At 38.9% G+C, this 20,181-nt stretch overlaps 1 protein-coding gene across 1 annotated transcript; it reads right to left on the reverse strand.

Moving 5' to 3' along the window:
* Positions 1 to 438: 438 nt before the first annotated feature.
* LOC106904824 (protein sel-1 homolog 3) lies at positions 439 to 19,557 on the reverse strand. Its single transcript, XM_014969310.2, has 23 exons — positions 18,248 to 19,557; positions 17,694 to 18,168; positions 16,958 to 17,084; positions 16,736 to 16,857; positions 11,339 to 11,454; positions 11,192 to 11,253; positions 10,988 to 11,117; positions 10,515 to 10,647; positions 10,292 to 10,423; positions 9,979 to 10,184; positions 9,703 to 9,882; positions 3,869 to 3,988; positions 2,723 to 2,863; positions 2,573 to 2,635; positions 2,271 to 2,444; positions 2,054 to 2,181; positions 1,859 to 1,942; positions 1,693 to 1,783; positions 1,532 to 1,619; positions 1,346 to 1,455; positions 1,131 to 1,252; positions 955 to 1,060; positions 439 to 788 (listed from the first exon to the last, which is right to left on the reverse strand). The coding sequence occupies exons 1-23, from the start codon at positions 18,299 to 18,301 to the stop codon at positions 696 to 698; spliced, it is 3,057 nt and encodes a 1,018-aa protein (XP_014824796.2). The 5' UTR covers positions 18,302 to 19,557; the 3' UTR covers positions 439 to 695.
* Between the last annotated feature and the right edge of the window lie 624 nt (positions 19,558 to 20,181).

Raw genomic sequence — 20,181 nt, forward strand, 5'->3', positions numbered from 1 at the left:
GAATTTAAATATTTATAAGGCCATATATGACTTCAGCATAAGGAGCTGAACGTACAGAAGTGCTACAAGAAACTTTATTTGCATGTCATGCTGTGCAGACTCTGTCTGCACTGATGAAAATTCACTTACCCAGTCTAAATGCTCGGACTGTCTGAAATAACAGGCAGCTGGAGCTGTCTGCAGATTATTTAATCTCATAATGATTTTGTAGACCCTCATAGACTGTTTAGAGGATGACATTTGACCCCCAGATGGTCTGGCAATGACAAATATAATTCACATTCATGACAGGACTTGTAGTTTCACATAATATGCTTTAGGCATACTAATCTACAGGCAAAATAAATATGATTAAAATGTCATGACAAGAAAAAAAAATCTCAAGAGTTTGTTGAAGAAATTATGTTACACTATAGGAAAGCAAAACAAAATCCAATATCAAAATAACAGAAATTGTTTATTCAAAAAACACTAAAATATTATTGCAATCTTATACAAGACTCTGTAGAGTCACAACGACTGAAGAAAAAACATAATGGAGACCCTTTCAGTTTCTTTACAGTTTTTTTTTTTTTTGAATGACTTCAATAAAATAAAATAATCTAAAAGACATCAAATTCATGTTGACCCTGGGATAATCTGCATTTAAACACTAAATAATTAATTTGCTTTTTGTGCATTCCGTCAGATTTGGGTCAAGACTCTTGGTTGTCCGTGCGTCTCCTCAACACACCGAGGACGATCACAAACAACATTGGAGTCGCAAACACAGCAACAGCAATGGCGACCTGGAAAAATAGCATCAACATAATCAATACTACAGTTACCCAAAACATATTCTTCAAATGTACTTCTGCGTTTGACATTTTTAGGATAACATTTTCATTTTAAAATGCAACATGGCAACTTGCTGTAAACAGATCAAGTTTCATATCGTTAGCAGATTGAACCAACCTTAACAACTGCAGCAACGTAGCACTTTTCAAATGATCGCAAAAACACTTTGAACAGAGCGAGGCTGCAGGGTAAGTACGAATCTGCATTGTCTGAGTCTCTGCATCTGAAAGGAGGAAAAATACACTTAAAATAACTTTAATGTGACAAATACATGTTTATTAGCCTTTGCTAACCTTTTGTACAATGTGCTGAGAAGCAAATTCTTGTCTGCCAGGTACAGCTCAGATAGGCCAAGCTCAATCAGTACGGGAAGCGGCAGTCTGTCCTCAGCAAGCAAGCCAAGGCTGTACCAACCCTTAAAAGAGATTAAAAGTACAACTTAAACGGAAATATTCACGTTTAAATAAAAAAACACACAAAAAGAAAGAAAGAAAATCAAAAACAAGACCTGTGGGTTGTTCCTTAAGGCCGCCAGTGAATACATGTGTGCAGCAGAGGAGAGGTCTTTCTCCTTGCTGTCTGACCCTTCATACAACAGGTCACCCATCCTTATAAAGGCTGGAGGAAGAACAAGAATGCAGGTCAGTTACAGGAAATGGTCTAGAAACGATTGAACATAAAAGTGGTGACGCACCATAAGAGTCTGGTTTCTGACTCTGGATTGTGAGATTGTAATATCGCCACATGCAATGTGTAGCATAAGTGGGATCCAGGAAACCAGCCTAGAACAGAAAAATTTTTCAATCGTGACTCAATTTTAAAATCTACATTATACATATAAGAGATATAACTCACCGCATTTTGGTCACAAAGGTACGCCACATTGAACTGTGCAGGAGAATACCCCGATTCAGCTGCCATCATATAAAATACCAAAGATATGAACCTGTTTGATAAACAAAATGTCATTTTGGCTTAAATACATGTTTGACGTATCGAGTTTGAAAAGAGGAGAACGTACGTGTCGCTCTTCAGGTAGGAGTCCAGCGCTTTGCGTAGGACACTGCCCAAGTAACCGTTCTGCTCAGCTGTCCACTTCACCCAGCTACAGGTTGTTGGAGAACACAGTCAGCAAGTCAAACATGTGCAAACATAAACAGTGGTAATGCACAGAGGCGTGCATGAAGTGTGATTAAAAAAAGTGGAAGTAGCTAACGAAACGGCATCTGATGGACGTCTCTCGACGTATCCGGGAATCCCTGTTGCCCAGATGTCAGCTAGGAAAACCGCTGCGCGCAAGTGTCCTCGTTCTGCAGACTTCAGGTAGTACTTGTAGGCCACATGCTGATGGACACACAAATTATTCCCCACTGAATGATCTGAAGCTTTTATATTAGAGTTCAAGGAATGTATCCCTTGGCATGTTTGTGAACCTGGTCTGCAGGTTTTCCTGGATACAGGCCCTGTGAATACAAGATACCGAGGTTCAAAGGGGCATCTGGAGAACCAAGGAGATCGGCCTTTTCCCACAACACCACCGCCTGCTGGTAATCCTTCTCAAACTGCTCATAGTACCAGGCCAGGGCGTTGACTGCAGGAACAAAACCCTGATGGAAGCATTGTAAAATAAAACATGGTGAGGGTGAACATTGAATAGATTTATAGCTATGAAGTTAACATGCTAATCACTACATTGCCATTAAAAATGGGTAATTAAAACATAATTATATAAAACCTGCTCCATTGCTTTCTTGAGGAATGTGACACCTTTTGGAACGTCCTTCTCAACTCCTTGACCCTACAAAGAAAAACAACCTGCTATAAGATCACTATTCTTTAAAACAAAAAAGCCAGCATTTTTAATGTACACGGATTTAAATCTTACCAGCAGTAGTACTATTGCATAGTCATACATTGACACTGGGTCCTCCAGCTGAACGGCTCCTCTTCTGTAATGCTTCACAGCCTCTTCAATGTTTGGAGACAATCCTTGCTGACCCCAGAAGAGCATCCGGGCAAGAGCTTGCTGCAGGACAAAGGTTATTTTTTGTAAATGTTTGACTCCGTCTTCGAAGCTGTAGTTGATAACTTTTGCAAGAATATGTTTTTCACATTTGTTAAAACTGTCACTATGTTGGGGAAGTACAATATGAGACAGATAATCTGAAAAAAAAAAAATTAAATGATAAAATCGATCTCCTCTGATTCCTCCCACTCGTCCTGGTGCTGTCTGTAGAAATACAGATGAGAGTACTTCTGCATGAATTTATGATAGAATTGATAGAAAAAAGAGGAGTACATTTCAGCCAAAGGAACTTAGAGAAATTTTTAGATTAATCTCGGAAATTTTCAAGAAAAAAACGTGGAAATTTTCAAAAACTTTCAAAAATGAAATATTTTTGCCTTTTGGACATTTTCTGAGTTTTAAAAGTTGGATAATTGGTAAGGTTTTTTTTTCTTTATCAAATTGTTGAGTTTTGAAACTTGGAAATGTCCAAGTTTCAAAACTCAAAAAATTTTTTTGTATTTTTCTAGGAAATTTCTGAGATTAATCTAAAAATTTCTCAGTTTTTTTCTATCATATTTTCAAGTTTTGAAATACCAAAATTAAAAAATATATATCTTCCCAGAAAATTTTTGCAATTAATCTCAAAATTTCTGAGATTTTCTATCAAATTTGTGACTTTTGAAACTCAAATTGTTTTCTAGAAGATTTTTGGTGAAAATTTTCTCCCCTCACCTCCCACATTTTTTTCCTATCTACAATAGCCCTGATTTGCTGTCGTAACTTTCGGTTATTTCTGGAGCATGACAGAAATCTCACACATGCAGCTAGATGAATAAAAGATTCAGCAGCAGCAGCAAGAAGGAGTGGGGAATCTGGTGCAACTGATGATGTTGGGCATAGTCCACCCCTGATCTCCATATCACTGAAAAGATCAAAGCCTCACAGATCGCCTAAATCCTCACAAAAATCCAAATGAACTCCCTCCGATCCTTAAAAGAACAGTGCCAGATAAAAGCCGTGTACCTCAGCGTCAGCTGCCCCTCTACGGGCCTGAAGCTTCAGCCATTGAAAGATGTGATGGTCCTCACTGGTCTGACGGTTCAAAGTCTCGTCGTCATTCAGATATACAGCCTCCACAAACGTCTCAAAAGGAAATGAAAAGCAGAAGACATGTTAAGGTGAAACGCTTTGATTTTCTTTTCAACAGTTTCTTCCACAAAACGCTGCGCTGGGGTTATGAATTAAACATGAAGAACTGTTCCAAACACCTTCTTTATCAAACAGTAATCTCTCCTATATTACAGAGCACAGAGTGGATGAATCATATTGATGACATTAAACTGGATGCTGATCCCTCAAGTGAAAGGAAATTTTTAGAAGCATATTCTGCCTCAGCTCACAATGAGACGCAGAACCCTGCAAAAGTGTCCACGCCTTTTGGACTTCTCCATGTTTTCAGCCACAATAAAACAGCAAACTTCATTTTATAAAAAATTATCTGCTCTTTTAAAAATACTTTACAAGTACAAATCTAAAAAGTGTGACATGCAATGATATTCAATTCCTTTATTATACTTTACGCCACTATGGCGTGAAAGTATAATAAGACAGATAATGTGAAGGTGGGGAAAAAACAAACAAAAAAATCGAGCTCCTCTGTCTCCCCGTTGTGGTCCTTATGCTGACCTGCAGGAATACGCCACTGGTCAGAAAGAACCAATGAGAGCCAGGAGGAGGGGCTTTATGGAGGACCAAAACTGACATAATAATAAATAAAATTATTGACCAATAGAGAGCTGGACATAGAAGGCAGCCCACCTCATTAACATAACGATGCAGCGAGCAAATAATACAGAAATAAATACAGCAAATGGAAATACAGCAAACAGAAAAGGGAGAAGCAAAAAAATCAAAGTATATATTTATGCTTTTATTTCTTATCAAAATATATATTCTCTTATTTATATATTTATTGTTTTATTTATTATTATTATACCTGAGCTCATCAGGTCCATTAAATCTTTACAGTAAACCAAAATTAAGCTTTTATTTCACAAAATTTCATCAAAGTTTTGTAAATTGTCAGTTATGGAGTTGACACATCATGGTTGTGACAAGCAACTTAGGAATAAAACAGAAGAAAAAACTAAAGAATAACTTAAGCTAACCAGAGCTAACTAGCCCTCCTAGCAAAGGAAGAGAAAATAAGAGATCATGGGGTCCTCAGAAGTTCTGGTGCCCCCCAATAATGCCTGATTTTTTTTACATTCTTTTCATTTCTGACAGTGTTGACAAAAACTAGGGACAAATTTCAATAGAGTTGGAAAATATATAAAAATGATTTTTAATTCAATTTATTGATACCTCTATAATTATTTATATGACTACTTATACTTAATTGTCACAATATATAATTTAAGTATTTCTTTAATTATTTTAAACTATTATAATGTATTGAGTTCTGCTCCTGGACAAGGGCTTTTACAGACATCATCCACCGACTACAATGTTTAAAATAAAACAATATTCAGCAAATACCTGGAAAATATACATTGTTGTGCTCACATGACCCAGGTTAGTTGAGTCAGATATTTGAAAAAATTATATTTTGTGTATATTTTATTCAAATTTTGTGCTTTATCCTTAGGACCTGTTTTGTCCCTATTCTCAAGAATCACTGATTTATTCTTTTATTTATATATTTCTACTTTTATTTTTATATTGATTCTTTCATTTATATATTTCTACTTTTATTTTTATATTGATTCTTTTATTTATATATTTCTACTTTTATTTTTATATTGATTCTTTCATTTATTATTATGTTGGATATATATTTATTCTTTTATTTATATATTTCTACTTTTATTTTTATATTGATTCTTTTATTTATTATTATGTTGGATATATATTTATTATTTTATTGATATATTTATTCTTTTATTTATATATGTTGGATATATATTTATTCTTTTATTTATATATTTATTATTTTATGTATTATTATGTCAGTTTTGGTCCTCCATAGGGCTTAGCCTGTCAAGTCAGACAGAGCTCAAGCAATTCAGCAAGGAACAACAAGAAAAAACTCAGTCTTCATTTCACTGGTGGTTTTTTAAATGGCCTATGTGGCCAGTTGCCCATGGTGGCTTTACAAAGGGGAAGGTCGCCCAACAAATACAAAATAAAGTATCTTATCTGTCATTTTCCCCCTGACAGATAAGATATCCATCAGGGGCAGGGCTTAAAGTAAAAAAAAATCCTGAGCCTGAAACTTATAGTTATGATAGAAATTAACTATACCGTTGCTATTGCCACAGTTTAATAAAAAGTGTCTTTGAATAGTACAAACAATTGCTTCTAACAATACAATTAAGAAGCTAAACACTCAAACTTAAATAAGACTTCAGTACATTTCAACTCAAAACAAAATGTAAAATGTCTGTGCCCTAAAGGTTTACCTTACAGGCAAAAATCCCTCAACATTAAATAAGAGTCCTTTCAGTCAATGTTTTAGCAAGTAATTTAGAACATGCAACATTACCAACTAAATCAGTGTTTCTCAACCTTTTTTGGGCCAGCGCCCCCCAGCCTTTATCCAGGTCCCTCACCGCCCCCTACCAAAGAATTTGCAGGCTACTTTGCACTGACTATTATTTTATCCTTAATATTACTATCACTATTGTAGATGTTTTGATTTTTATGCTTGTTTCTGTATTTACCATCAAGATAATTTCCCAGAGAACAAAAAAGCCATGGGAATAGAAAATATTTTCACAGGCGTCTATGAAAAATTTAACGAACATTCAAGTTAAAATTGGTAGGCCAACAGCAGCCAATCAGAGTGGAAAAATATTCTTGTTCTGTCATTTTCTAGTTGATAAATATTATACAAAATGACCAATAAAAAATGTACAGGAATGCCAGTTTAAACTTTGAACTACTTGCAAAACGACTGAGCTCTGCAGCATTAAAACATGGATAGAACTGTAACTACATTAATCACAATTCTTCTTCTCTTCAGTGTTTCTGTCAGTTTCTGGTGGAAAAACAAAAGTTCCAGATCCTTTTAATGCCATACAAATATGAGACAGAAACATGGATTATATCTTTATATAGACCTATTTATTATATAGTTTTAACTGGACAGAAATTACAAAGAACAAATTTGGTTCTTAATCAAATCCTAATGAGTCAAATTGAAAATGACATGGAGTCATCAGCCTCATGACATTAACACTGACATGAAAAATAATATTGAAGAAATAAATACATCAAATCTAATTAAAAACATAAATAAGTGCTAAGTTCTTTACTGTTATGGTCTGTAAGATCCAGTACTAGATGTGGTCTTAACAAATCCATGGCACTTCAACAATATTGTTTTACCTTTTATCTGGAAATAGTGTCTGTTTATTCTTGCCATACAGTCCACTGTATTATGTATTGCTCTAAAGGTCTTGCCATACCAGTTTATTCATCTGTATTTACTTTAGTTTCTTAATTTATTCTTGCATTTTGTTCTTCATTCATTTACATTTAGTTTCCTTTGATTAGTATTATCCTCTCTTGGTTTATTGCTATGTCCACTTTAGTTTATTTCTTGTTGCTAGATTTATTTTATCATTTATTGACACTCACCATCAGTAATCTTCACTCATCACCTGCTGCGCCTCCTAATCATCATGTTCCATATCATGTTTTTATTTTTTCACTGTTCAGCGTCGGATTCTCTGTTTTTATGCCATAATTCACATCTAGTTCGTCGCTCCGTTTTATGTCCCGCTTCTCCTCTTTCAAAGTTTTGCCAATGTGCGTGTCGTTTTTTTCCCCCCCCTAAGGTGCAGGGCGTATCGTTGGGGAAAAGGCAGACTGGCATAAGCCTTTTAAAACAACGGAAACAATTTCGGTATTTTGATTATTAAAATTTAAAAGTGCTGTGTTATTCTATCACCCCCGTTTCATACCGGACCACTTACAGCTCCGGTGTTAACGCTACAAAATGAACGCTCTCTATCTTGGTATCACCTATGGAGGGATTTCTTTATTTAAATGGGTTCATTTTTCAGAGGGATACACAGTGAGGTGTGTATCCCTTCTGTTGTCCTTCCATGGAAGCGGGCAGCTTTCAAACGGAAATAAAACACTTTTTAATATAAGTTGCTGCTTTGGCATGATCACAGAACTGAAAAAAACATATGTACAAAAATCCTCAATAAAACAAAATATTAGAAAATCAGACACCAGACAAAGTGAATCATAGCAACGTCATCAGCCGGTGTAACGCTGAACTGAAGCTAGCTGCGCCAAAAGCTACAAACACTGAATAGAAGAAGAGCTGCCATTGATACAGTTGCAGCCAAGCATGTTTTAATGTTACACAATACAGTTTTAGGAAGTTGCTCAAAGTCTAAACTGGTATTGTTGTGTATTTAAGGTGTAAAGTTTACCTTCGACCAAACGCCCCCAAAGAAATCCCAGCGCCCCCCTTTTATAAAAATTTCCGCCAGCTTCCCGTCTTGTCCCCTTTCCTTTGCCCAGCGCCACCTGTTTTTAATTCTTTTTTCAAGTAAACGTGTTTTTTTACCGGGTGAGACAGACTCCATCTTCTTTCATATCGCATTTGATTTAACCGAACGCATGGACTTCTTTTCTACAAAACATTTTACAGTCATTGGTCAAGAACACGCGAGCTAGAATTCTGATTGGCAGACATCTTTGTCTATTTTCTACAGTTTAGTTGAGGCGGGCCGTTTGGTCCAATGCTCGCTTTGCTTGGAAGTCTGGCCACCAGACGGAGCTCTTTACGCCTAAGTTTCAAACGTCTGACTAAATAAATCTTCCTTATTTTAATTGTAAGTAGTGCTTTAAATGTCCTGTGAGATGATATACTTACCCATGTATCCATAACAACCGGAACTTTCAATATCCAGCAAGTTATTTTCGCAATTTACCGTCTATTAAACGAGTGCCCCCCGGATTAATTACACTCTCTGGAGCTGCAGCTGTGAAGTTGCCGTATTAACCCGATACTTGCTGTAAAGTGCAACGTCTCCCCTTTCAGAAACCGTTGGAATTTTTCAGATAGCGCTACGTGTGGCGGAATTATAGTACTGCAAATTTAGATGTGTCGCCGCCGACACGTTCAGGTCTAGAAGGGTCCCGGAGACTACAGTTTGGCTGAGGCGGACCGTTTGGTCAAAAGCCGGAAATCCGGCCCCCGGCCGGAACTCTTTAAGCCCTGACTCAGGGGACAGTATGCAGGTATTGGTTAGGTATTTTAGTCACCTTCTTAAAATACTGGTCTATGGGTCATCTTTTGCCAAAAGATGATTTAGATAAAAAACAAATCATGTTTGGCAAAAAATTACATCATTCATTATTTTATTAAGGTGAGGGCTTGGGCTGCTGAGGACTGAGTGACTAAGTTACCTGCTTTTGATAACTGCTTGAAATTTAATTAGTTGAAGGGTGAAAGACGGTGAGGCTTGTCTATGCAAAATCTCACCGTCTTTCCTGCAAGAACCACCAAATCTGAGAGAGACATACCGAAAATACTTTACAGTATAATTTAATATAAAAATTTTTGCACTATATCAGTGGTGCTCAAAGTCGGTCCTCAAGGGCATGTTTTAGTTCTCTCCCTGGTGGTTGTAACAACCTTTTCAGCAAGTCAATGTTCTTCTTGACTTGGCCTTCTACTGAACCATCATTTTATCCAGGTGCATTAAGAGAACTAAAACATGCAGGATGCCTGCCCTTGAGGACCGACTTTGGACACCACTGCACAGTATAGAAGAACAGAGATGAGACTTTTCCCTCAGTTTCTACTTTCCAACATCCTACACATCCATTACCTGCTGTGGTGTGGGATTATGACGGTCTAAAGTCGTCTGTTTTGCAATATTTGCATAATAGGCATAAGCCAGATCTGGGTCTTTGGGCAGACCATGTAGCCCCCGCTGATGGACATGACCGAGATGGAGAAGCGCCAGCCGATCATCCCTTTGTGCAGCCAGCAGGACAAGCAGCCAGGCCTGTGACCAACACAGAAACATGACAATAAACTGAACATGTTAATCCCAGGTAGAGAAAAACAACCTCTGCTAGAATAAAAGAAATTAATAAAACACCTTAATGGGGTTTTTGTGGACTCCCAGACCAGAGCTGTAGAGCACAGATGACATGTGCAGAGCGTGGTTATCAGAAAGGCAGCCAGCTTGGAGCAGCAGAGGTAAGACTTTGCTGACCGCTGCACTGCTGCCCATTTGACTCATCTTCTGAACAGAGAAGGAGTAGAGAGCTCTTCCCACAGCAGACGGGCTGACTGCCGTTCCTCCTGCAGGTGTTTGATGGCCCATCAATATCAATCAGTGAATCAAGAGATCATCACAGCTCTCAAGCTGTCTAGTCAGACAGATTTGCACTATGTAATTCATTTATTACCATGTTTAAAAACCAGAAACTTGGCTAGTTTTGTGGCCAGTTTTCTGTGAGCCGCTGCCTCCTCCCAAAGCTCACACTGGGGATTTGAAGTACCCCTTCCCATCTGGTCGTGGAAAACATCCAAACAAGTCCCTACAAAAACAGTCAATATTTTGGTGACTTCACAGGTTTTCTTCCACTGAGAGTTTACCGCCATCTGGTGGACAAAAAGACACACTACCACCTTTTCTCTGGTGTTTGGCTTTGAGGGTGAAACCACTGATCTTGAGAGTGATGTCAAAAATAAATTCTTGGCAGTTCTGCAGCCATCCAGTCAGGTTTATGTTTTTTATAACATCTGGAGCAGCTATTTCAGACTGTGGATGTAAAAAACAAGGGAGAAGAGCTCAGATTTAAAACTTTCACTGTTAAGTTAAAGCTACTGTATGACAATATAACTGAAAAATTAACTTGCATTATGTCAGCAAGTGTAATTATGTAATTCTATGTAGTGCTGTCAGTCATGAGCCTGATTGACAGCACTAAGACCCTCCTCTTGACTCTGATTGGTTGTTTCCGACCGAGGAGGAAGAGGAAGAGCTTGATTTTTTCACAGATTATCTGTCTCATATTATACTGTCACAACATGGTGACACTTTTAACAAATATGTAAAAAAACATTTTGTTTATGAGACGAATTTGTAAGAGCATATTTACCAGGCTGTGAGGAACTCTGTTGCGGTAGTACACCACTGGTCCAAAATAACCCTCCAGGCCTCGGATGAATTTCCCTCCACCAATCACAAAATACCCCTCTGTGTCATCAAACATGGCAGAATGTCTCAACCTGTGTATTAAAAAAAGTTAAAGATGAGCAGAATCACATAATAAGTTTGTCATTAAATTATAAAGTAGACCTACAAGTACTCTGAAGATTTAACCGTTCTTTCCTCGATGTCCATAAACGCCAAGGAGACAGTGACCTATAAAGACAATGGCAGCCTTAGTTCCATTGTTATTCTTATGCAAATATTGAAGAATATGCTGCGTCAACATGACATCACTCACAGTTCTTCCCTGTAAGATCAACGTGAGTTGGCACCACTTGTTTAAAGGCACGGTGAACGAGGAGAGAAACGCAGAGGATTCCTCAGATGCTCCACTTATCTGAATGTGCAGCCGACCTGTCATCAGAATGAAACCCAGTTGGAATGTTGGTTCATATTATTTCAATTAAAACTGTTATTTATTCCTCTACCTGGAGCTTTCTTTAACAGAGTATAGTAATAAAAGAGAGTGGATCTTTATGTGTTGAATTTCCAGCAAAATATTCCAAACACATTTCAAATTTTCAATCAAAAGAGCTGGACTACAAACTATGACAAAGGTAAAAAATGTTTACAGATGCTAAATACGAGTGTCAAATTATTGGAAGGTTTTATCAGTACATAAACGTTTGTTGGGTGTAAATTGTACCAAACTAGAACCAGAATCATTATTTGTTTAAAATACTGATTTAAATTAATAATTTAAAACTCCCAAAGTCAGAAATAATTTAGGAAAGTAAATATTTACAGAACAAATTAAATCTCAGAGGAAAAGGGACAAAGTTGAAATCACAGGTGGCCCTATATCATTTCATCTAGCAATGTTAGCATTGCAAAGACACATACATTTTTATTAGGCCCAAGCAGCGAAAGCGCTGCGAAGGCCTATTGTTTTTCAAATGTTTCTTATTTTTATTTTTCTTGGCACAAATTAATTGGCTTTTTGGGGGCTTTATCATCTTCAAAAACTCACCAAACTTGGCAGACACATAAATCCTGTGTAAAATTTACATATCTTATGGTTGACGCAAAAATCGCAAAAGAAACGGCTCAATGGCGCCCCCTAGAAAATTTTAAAACACCCTCCACCTTAGTTTATCGTAGAGACATGAAACTTGGTACACTTGTAGAGCTCCCTAGACACACAGAAAATACAGTTAATGTCAGTGCAAGTCAAACAGAAAGTTGGCCATTTTCGATTAAAGTTCCGATTTTGACCCCATTTTGACTGTTTACAGCCTTTGCATTTGATCGAACTTCTCCTAGGGATTTTCATCGATCGGCTTCAAACTTGGTCAGATTGTTCATAAGGCATGGCCAATTAAAAGTTATCAAAACGGGGACTATTCGTGCATGCTGAAGGGGTGATACCTCGGGTCAAAGTTCACCTACTTGCCAAGAAACATGAAACTGTTATATTTCCTAAACAAAAACTCAGAGTGGCACCAAACTTTCAGTGATTGATCACCTTTAGGTGCCCTACAAGACGCAATGGTCACATTTTGACGTCACTAAACCACACCCCCTGAGAACAGGAAGTGTCATGTTTTACTGTCAACAGACGCTATCTGACCCCTTTGACCTAATCAACATGAAACTGTGTCCACAGACAGAAGACATGTTGGTGTGTAGTGGATTCCAACCCCAGCTGGTTTCAATGCAGCAGGTTGGTGTGGCGCCGTGATGAAGTGACCTGTAACGCCGTTGCCATACATTTGGCTCTGAATTCTACAATTTTGAGTCCAGCTGCACCAAACTCACTGGGATTGTTCATGATCCAACCCTGGACAGGAATCCAGTGCAATATTTGGTGGGCATGGCCTAATGTCTCAACAGCACCCCCTAGAATATTTTAAATGATCAGCCCCAAGCCATGCTTGATCTCAGAATTATGAAACTTGGTACAGATGTGTATCTTGTCAAGATGTACAAAAAAGTCTCTTGGAGCCATAGTCCAAACCCAACAGGAAGTCATTTTGGATCAAAGCTGCTATTTCCTCTTTTTTATACACGTCGCATCTGATCGAACTCCTACAACACATGTGTCAAACTCAAGGCCCGCGGGCCACATGTGGCCCGCCACGTCATTTTATGTGGCCCCTCCAGCGTTTTATAGGCCCATGATTGACTTAAAATAGGTTTTGAGCACGAATTGACTACAAACTACATCTCCCATAATGCATTCCGATTGTTACTAGCCAACATTACGGCTTCTCGCCACTAGAGAGCAGCAGAGTCGCCTCAAGCTGCTTATTGATTTTCCCAGCGAAAATCATCGACAAGCTAACATCAAAACGTCCAAGAAAAGAAACATCGATTTACAAGTAAGACTGTGAATGAAGATGTGTGTGAGTTGGTGTCAGGGCGGCAGGTCGCGCTAGACTTTTTTTGTTATCCATTATCTTGACTGACAACATAAAAAAAAATCGGCCATGTACTATTTTTATCTGTGAAATTACAATCATATTAACATCGGCTATTTAGCCGCATTTTATGCGGTTTTGTTAATATTCACCGTGAATCCAGATCCCATCACAAATTAAGAAGATAAATGCATCTACATTTTTCTCCGTAGTGATAAAAACCACCCCAATAACTTTTAATAAATTAAACTAAGGGACTTCACTTAAATTAGCATCACTTCACCCGCTGGGGCCTGAACCTTCCTCCTGGTTCCCATCTGCAGAAAAATCTGCGCTAATTCATCAGTCAGTTGGATCTGTCGGATCCAAACAGATCAACTGAACTGTGTGAGTATTTTACCCTGCGCGGTCCGGTGTGAGCTTTTTCCGGAATTTTTTGTTTTATTTTTTATTTTTTGCGTGGTTTCGCTTCTCCGAAACGGACAGATGTTACGTCTGCAGCTCCTCCAGAACGCAGCTCTCCTGGGTAACGTGAACCAACAAGGCTCCATTTGTTAAATCTTCTGGATGAGTTACTTCGCAGCGGCGGAGCCACGTCCGCAGTGGTTGAGCAGCGAACTGCGTATGTTACAGTCTAATTAACTTCTGCATCGTCATTTATTTCCTCAAGATAAACTGCCGGCTCCTCAAATGGATTAACACAGTGTTGCATTCTCTTCAGTGGCGCAACTACACATTATTCAGGTGGATGCGAAAACATAAATCGGCGTCCCCCAACCCCCACCCAGGGATGGAACGTCAGGGTGAAGGAGCGACGATACATGAAGTGTAAGAATCGCTACATTTACCTCGTTATGTATGTGCCAGAGGTGAAGGAGCGTAAGGCATGCTGAAGTGTATGGGAAAACATAATCGGCGAGTCGCCCCCTCCAGACGGGGTTTTGGCGCCCCCTCTGGTGCTGTGCCCCTATGCGTTGCATACGCTGCATACCCACTTTTTGCGCCTCAGATTCTCTTTAGTTTTCTCTGGTCTGTAATGGAGACTTGAATTTAACGCACCATTTCAACCAAAGGTTTGTAATGCGCTTCCTAACCAGAAGCTCCAAAGTGTGATTTAACAATATGAGGTGTTTAATTTATTTTTAACATTGTATTTTCATACATTTTATGCTAGGGTTGCCCAAGTCTAGTTTTCCAGAGCTACCATCTGCAACTTTAGATGTGTTCCTTCTCTAACACACCTGGATCATTGACTCATTATAAGGCTCTACAGAACTGAGTTGCTGCTAATGAGGGAAGTCAACCTTTTGTCTGGGGTGTGTTTTAGCAGGGATACATCTAAAAGTTGCAGTCTGAAGGACTGCACCTGGGCACTCCTGATTTGTATCGTCAATGTGGCCCGTTGAGGGTGGCCAATATGCTGAAGTGGCCCTCGGTGAAATTGAGTTTGACACCCCTGTCCTACAACTTTTGAGATACAGACTTCAAACTCACTCAGCACACTCTTGAGACATTGAAGGTGAAAAGTTATCAAAAGAATTCTCGTACATCAAAGCATATGGGCGTGGTGGCTAAGTGTCAAACTTTGACTTTTCTCCATGAAACATGAAGGTGCAATAAGTTACACGGGCCAGATCAGAGCTGCATCACACTTTCCATGTCTCATTACATTAGCTGTCTGAGTAGCTCCTGGCAATGACTCCAGGCTCTTTGTTCCTGGAGACACATTCACATGGTCAAATGATGTCAGTGGCGCAACAGGTGGATGCGAAAACATAAATCGGCGCCCCCGTCGTGTGTAGAAAACATACGCCCCCCCGCCCCCACCCCCACCCTCCTGAGGCGAGGATACATTAAGGGTGAAACTCGCGCTAGATTGACTTTATTATGTGCGTGAGGTGAAGGAGCGTAAGGTGTGCTGAAGTGTATGGGAAAACATAATCGGCCCCCTCCAGACGGGGTTTTGGCGCCCCCTCTGGTGCTGCGCCCCTATGCGTTGCATGCACTGCATACCCACTTTTTGCGCCACTGATTGATGTCATCACCTTAGCCCCGCCCCCCTCCAACGGGAAGTTACCTGTTTTTTCTGCTAGATGTCTTACTTTTACTCTATGATTCAAATAGGTTGAATGCTGTGCAAACTGACATAAAATGACATGATGATGAACTCTGTCAATGCTGGCTGAACCGTGTGGGCGTGGCCAAATGGTGAGTTGCAGTCCCTCTCCATATGCATACAATTGTCTCTAAATCACACATGGAACATCCGATTGGCACCAATCCGATTGGTGCGATTGGCACCAAACGCATGACCTTTATTTACCGCTAAAGAGCCCAACACCATTGAATTGTAATTTGACTCCACTGCTCCCCCTAGGTTAATCAAACAAACAGCTGTATCTCCTCGCTACATCGCCCAATCTGCACCAGATTTTTTGTGCATCGTCAGGGAGTGCTGCAGACTGTATTGATGCATATCGCCTGGTGGACGGATGAGGAAGCTGAGCGTCAGCAGTGGTGGTGGGCGGCGGTGCTGGAATCCCCATGGTGGCCAATTAGGCCAGAGCGGCACTGAGCTACGAGGGCCGTTGGAGGCTGCTTGCAGCTTTAATTTTGTTTATTTTTTGTTACTTTGAGAAAGTGGCAAGACTTAAAAAAGAAAAAAAAATAAAACTATATGATGCAAGGTGGAAAAATAATTTGGTGTTCACGATTTCTGAAGTGCTATGTTGCATAGCACTCCAGAAATCGTCAACCTGATTGGCAACCAAAAAGGTTGAAAAATTGGGGATCAGAATCAAAAATCCCTGGAAAGTAGCAATAAAAACTTCAGAAAACAATCTATGATTTCATTAAAAAAAAAGTATGATTGTAAGATTAGATTTCAGAGTTCAACATGTTACTTCAGAGATTAACTAAGAGGCTGCAAGTGGTGTGTTCATTCCAGTCAATAAAATAAATGATTTGGCTTAAAAACTGAATTTTTAAATAAATATTTCCATCAAGGTAATGTCCTTTATTGGAGACAAATAAAGGACATTTAATATTTTAATATTAAATGTTAAAATATTTTAATATTTGAGCATTAAAGTCTGCTTTAAACTTTTGGAATCTTGGGTTCAGGAAAAATGGGCACAAATTCTATTGAAAAGCTGTAAATGGTGATTCCACACATGGTCATGAGGAAGGGTGTGACATCAGTAAAGATGCCTCTCTTTCAACATCAAATTGTAGCTTTTTGAGAATATATGAGAATGTAGAAAAGTTATTGATACCTGAGTTTGTTAGAAAAAGTGCTGGTGTGGAATAATTGTTATGGGAATCAATGTGATGAAACAGTCCACACAATCTCTGCTTGCAATACCTGCTAACAAATACCCACACAGAAAGTTCACACCTAGGAAAAAAAAATAATACAGTGATCAGTGCAAAGATAACCATAGGTAACATATTCCATCCACCGAATAATTAACTGGGCAGTAACTTTACTGTCATACCAAGGAAAAGGGATGGCTTTAACGCGGAGGTGCTCCAGCAGCTCGTTCCTGTACGGGTCCAGGGTCTTCGTTATTCCAAAACTTTCTCCAGTTGAAGCATAGATTGCAGACAGAAGATGGATGGTTTCTAAGGGTAACAAGAAGTTTTAGTTGGATAAAAATTAGTTTTTATATGCAACAGCTGCCATTTAAAACAGGTTAATGTTTCAAGTAACTTCCACAATGCTGCCAGTATTAATTTCATTATTATTAATTTAGCTTTATATTATGTTATCCCCTCATCAGAAGCATAGATGGAGTATTGCTTTGATTCTTTCATGCATGTTTGAGAAAGTCAGACCAACCTCCCAGCTCACAAAGCACCCCCTCCCCACTCAGCTCCTCTAGACTAGCGGCAGCAGCAATTAGCAAACAGCTGGTGGAGCTGCACGTCTGCTGGGGTCATCATGCAAACTACTTCTAAGTCCAACGCTCCTAAGGGAGGTTGTAAACAACATCCTCATGTTGTGATGACTTCCTGAAGGTGGAGTGTCAGAAAGAGTAAGAGTTCCTTAAAGAGACAGCGGCTCAATTTCAAGGCGTCATATTGTGAAGTAAATTTTTGTAAGTCACGTTTGTCATTTTTTAAAAACTTGAGTTAACTTGATAGTGCTATAAAATGCCACTATCAATAAATAATACGCTCCCTTTGAATAAAAAAGCTAACATCTAAAATAGTTTCACTGGTCAACCTTACCTTGCTCTAAAGGACACTTTTTCCGTAAAAACCGCTGAGTTAATTGTAACATCTCTCTACCCCACGCAGTGCAGAGATGATGCTGCTTGATAGGGCGACTGAAGAAGGGCTTGGGCAGCAAGAATGCCACATCCTGAGAACTCTTGAACCTTTTAGCATCATCAGAACCACTGTATCTGACAGAGGCTCGGAGAAAACAACTCAGCACCCTGTGGGACTCCGGAACGATTCCGTCTGCTTGGTAAACCAACCAGTCTGGCAGATTCAGCTTCACAGTCCTTATTACAGGGTCGCCGGGGACACAATTCCACCGTCTGATACAGACTGTGGAGACTGAGCCCGTTTCAAACGACACAACACAGTCCACCTGTACGGTAGCTGCCCCATCGCAAGAGTAGAAAACTCTCAGGAGGTGGTCAGGGAGAGCTTCCTCTGGAGGATTCAGGAGCTTCACCTGGTCCAGACAGCAAACAATCTGAAGAACGGCACAGGCACAGTTACACACCTGACGAAAGGGAAGAAGACAGAGATGCTTGAGATAAACGTGCTCCTACCTGCATGCCGAGAAAGAACTGGCAGATGCATTTGCACAATGAATGAAAGGCCATGTTTCACAGCGCTGGCAGTAACCTTCTGCTGCAGAGAAACTAAAAAGCCGGATCTAATCCTGTTCCACATTGGCTGCTCTAAAACACAGGTAAATATTTAACAGCACACAGTTCCACCCAATTACTACCTGAACCGTGTGGGTGAGTAGGGAGGAGTTGTATCTGAAGAAGATAAACTAAAGCTTCTCCACAGAGCCCGCAAAGTATTCACACCCCTAACATGTTTCCACATTTAGTTTACAGCTACAGGCCTTTTACATGACAGACCGAGACAAAGCAATGAGTGCTTATGAACTGGAAGCAAATTACATTTTAAGTATTTTACAAGTAAAGACCTGATAACTGTGATGATATTTGTCCTTCCTCAAGATCTGGATCCAGACAGATGTTTCATTCATACCTACTGGAAAGTCTTGGCTTATTTTGGTGATTTAATATCTGATAAAATTAATCCAGTTGTTTCAACCTCTATAGTACAAACCTACCAAAATATGGATGCCTACCTCAACTGACAGGTCACTGAAGCGGAGCACTGATCAGAGAAATGGTTTAGACGACTTGAGGTAACCGTGGAGGAACTGCAGGGGGAAACGGCTCTGGTGAGAAAATCAAACAAAACAGATAGTAGTTCTGCATGAAGTTCAAGAATCCCACTGCTGAGGGATGTACAAACATCATGTTTAACATATTAACATATCCATGTGCCATGTAAGAGTAATCTCTTATATGATCTCATTTTTGTAATCTTACAAAAAAGACAATCTAAATAACTAAATAGTATTAATATTTATTTAGATTGTCTTTTTTGTGGACTTTTTTTTTTTTTAGTTTTATTTGTTAATTTTCTGTTTTGATTGTCCACATATTTCACAATGGCATCTGCATTTTTCGTCATTTGTTGGTTGTGTTTATTATTACAATCCCCTTCTGTTTTTGGTGTTGTGTGAAAATCAAAAATAAAAAAAAATTGAATTTGTGTCTATAAACATGACAAAAATTCTCAAGTGGTATAAAATAATTTTGTAAGTCAATGTACAGTATGTTTGAAATACAATTCGCTCAAGTTTTCTACAAGTTAAAATGATAATTCTTAAGGGGGGATAGTATTTTTCAGGCGCAAGGTCTGAAAAATACTGAAGGTGTATATATATGTATGTTTGATATATACGCTTACACCTTGTATATAACAAACATGACCTAAAAGAAATTTGACTTGACAATTTGACACCTTGAAAGTGGCCTCTGTCTATTTAAAAAGACATTCTGCCTTCTACACATTGTCACAGTGCTTCACATTAGGCCGTTTACAACGGTTCTTAGCAACGTTGGACTGAGAAGTTGTTTATTCCTGAAGAAAAATGGAAAAAAGTCTGAGTTCAGATTACAAACGAGTAAAACCCAGTTTGTTTTCATTCAAAATAGTTTATTGCTATCATGCAAGAGTGCCATCAAAGCCTAGATCACCACAGATGCAAAATTATCATTTTTCTCTGTACAAATATACTGCATGTATTCATAAATATAAGCTCAAAAATGAGAATTAAAGTCAGGTAGCAAGGTTAGAGCTGAAGCTAATCCATTCTTTTAACCCAATATAGGTTTTGTTATGGTAGTTGACATGCATCAACATTACAGTGCAATATACTGGGATGAAACAGACACCCGAACACACACCCGCGCGCACTCAGATGGCATTTTCAATTTACAACCGTCGTGCAGAGGGAAAAAAAAAACTAAACAAAACTAAACAAAACAAAAAGGCGAAAGGTAGAAAAGACACTAAGAAGTACCAGTAAGAATTTTTTTTAATCTGGTCTCTGAAATACATAAATGAAACATGTCTTCTGCATTCAAACCACCGGTTACATTACGAGGCCGAG

The sequence above is a fragment of the Poecilia mexicana genome, unplaced genomic scaffold (assembly GCF_051168715.1).
Source record: "Poecilia mexicana isolate PSO_F unplaced genomic scaffold, ASM5116871v1 scaffold_13, whole genome shotgun sequence".
Lineage (NCBI taxonomy): Eukaryota > Metazoa > Chordata > Actinopteri > Cyprinodontiformes > Poeciliidae > Poecilia > Poecilia mexicana.

Coding starts and splice junctions, on each gene's coding strand:
- LOC106904824 (XM_014969310.2), bottom strand. CDS start 18,301: ATGGCCTTTCATTCATTGTGCAAATGCATCTGCCAGTTCTTTCTCGGC. Junction 11,118..11,191: donor GTTAAATCTTCAGAGTACTT/GTAGGTCTACTT, acceptor TTTAATACACAG/GTTGAGACATTCTGCCATGT. Junction 1,943..2,053: donor CGTCCATCAGATGCCGTTTC/GTTAGCTACTTC, acceptor AACAACCTGTAG/CTGGGTGAAGTGGACAGCTG.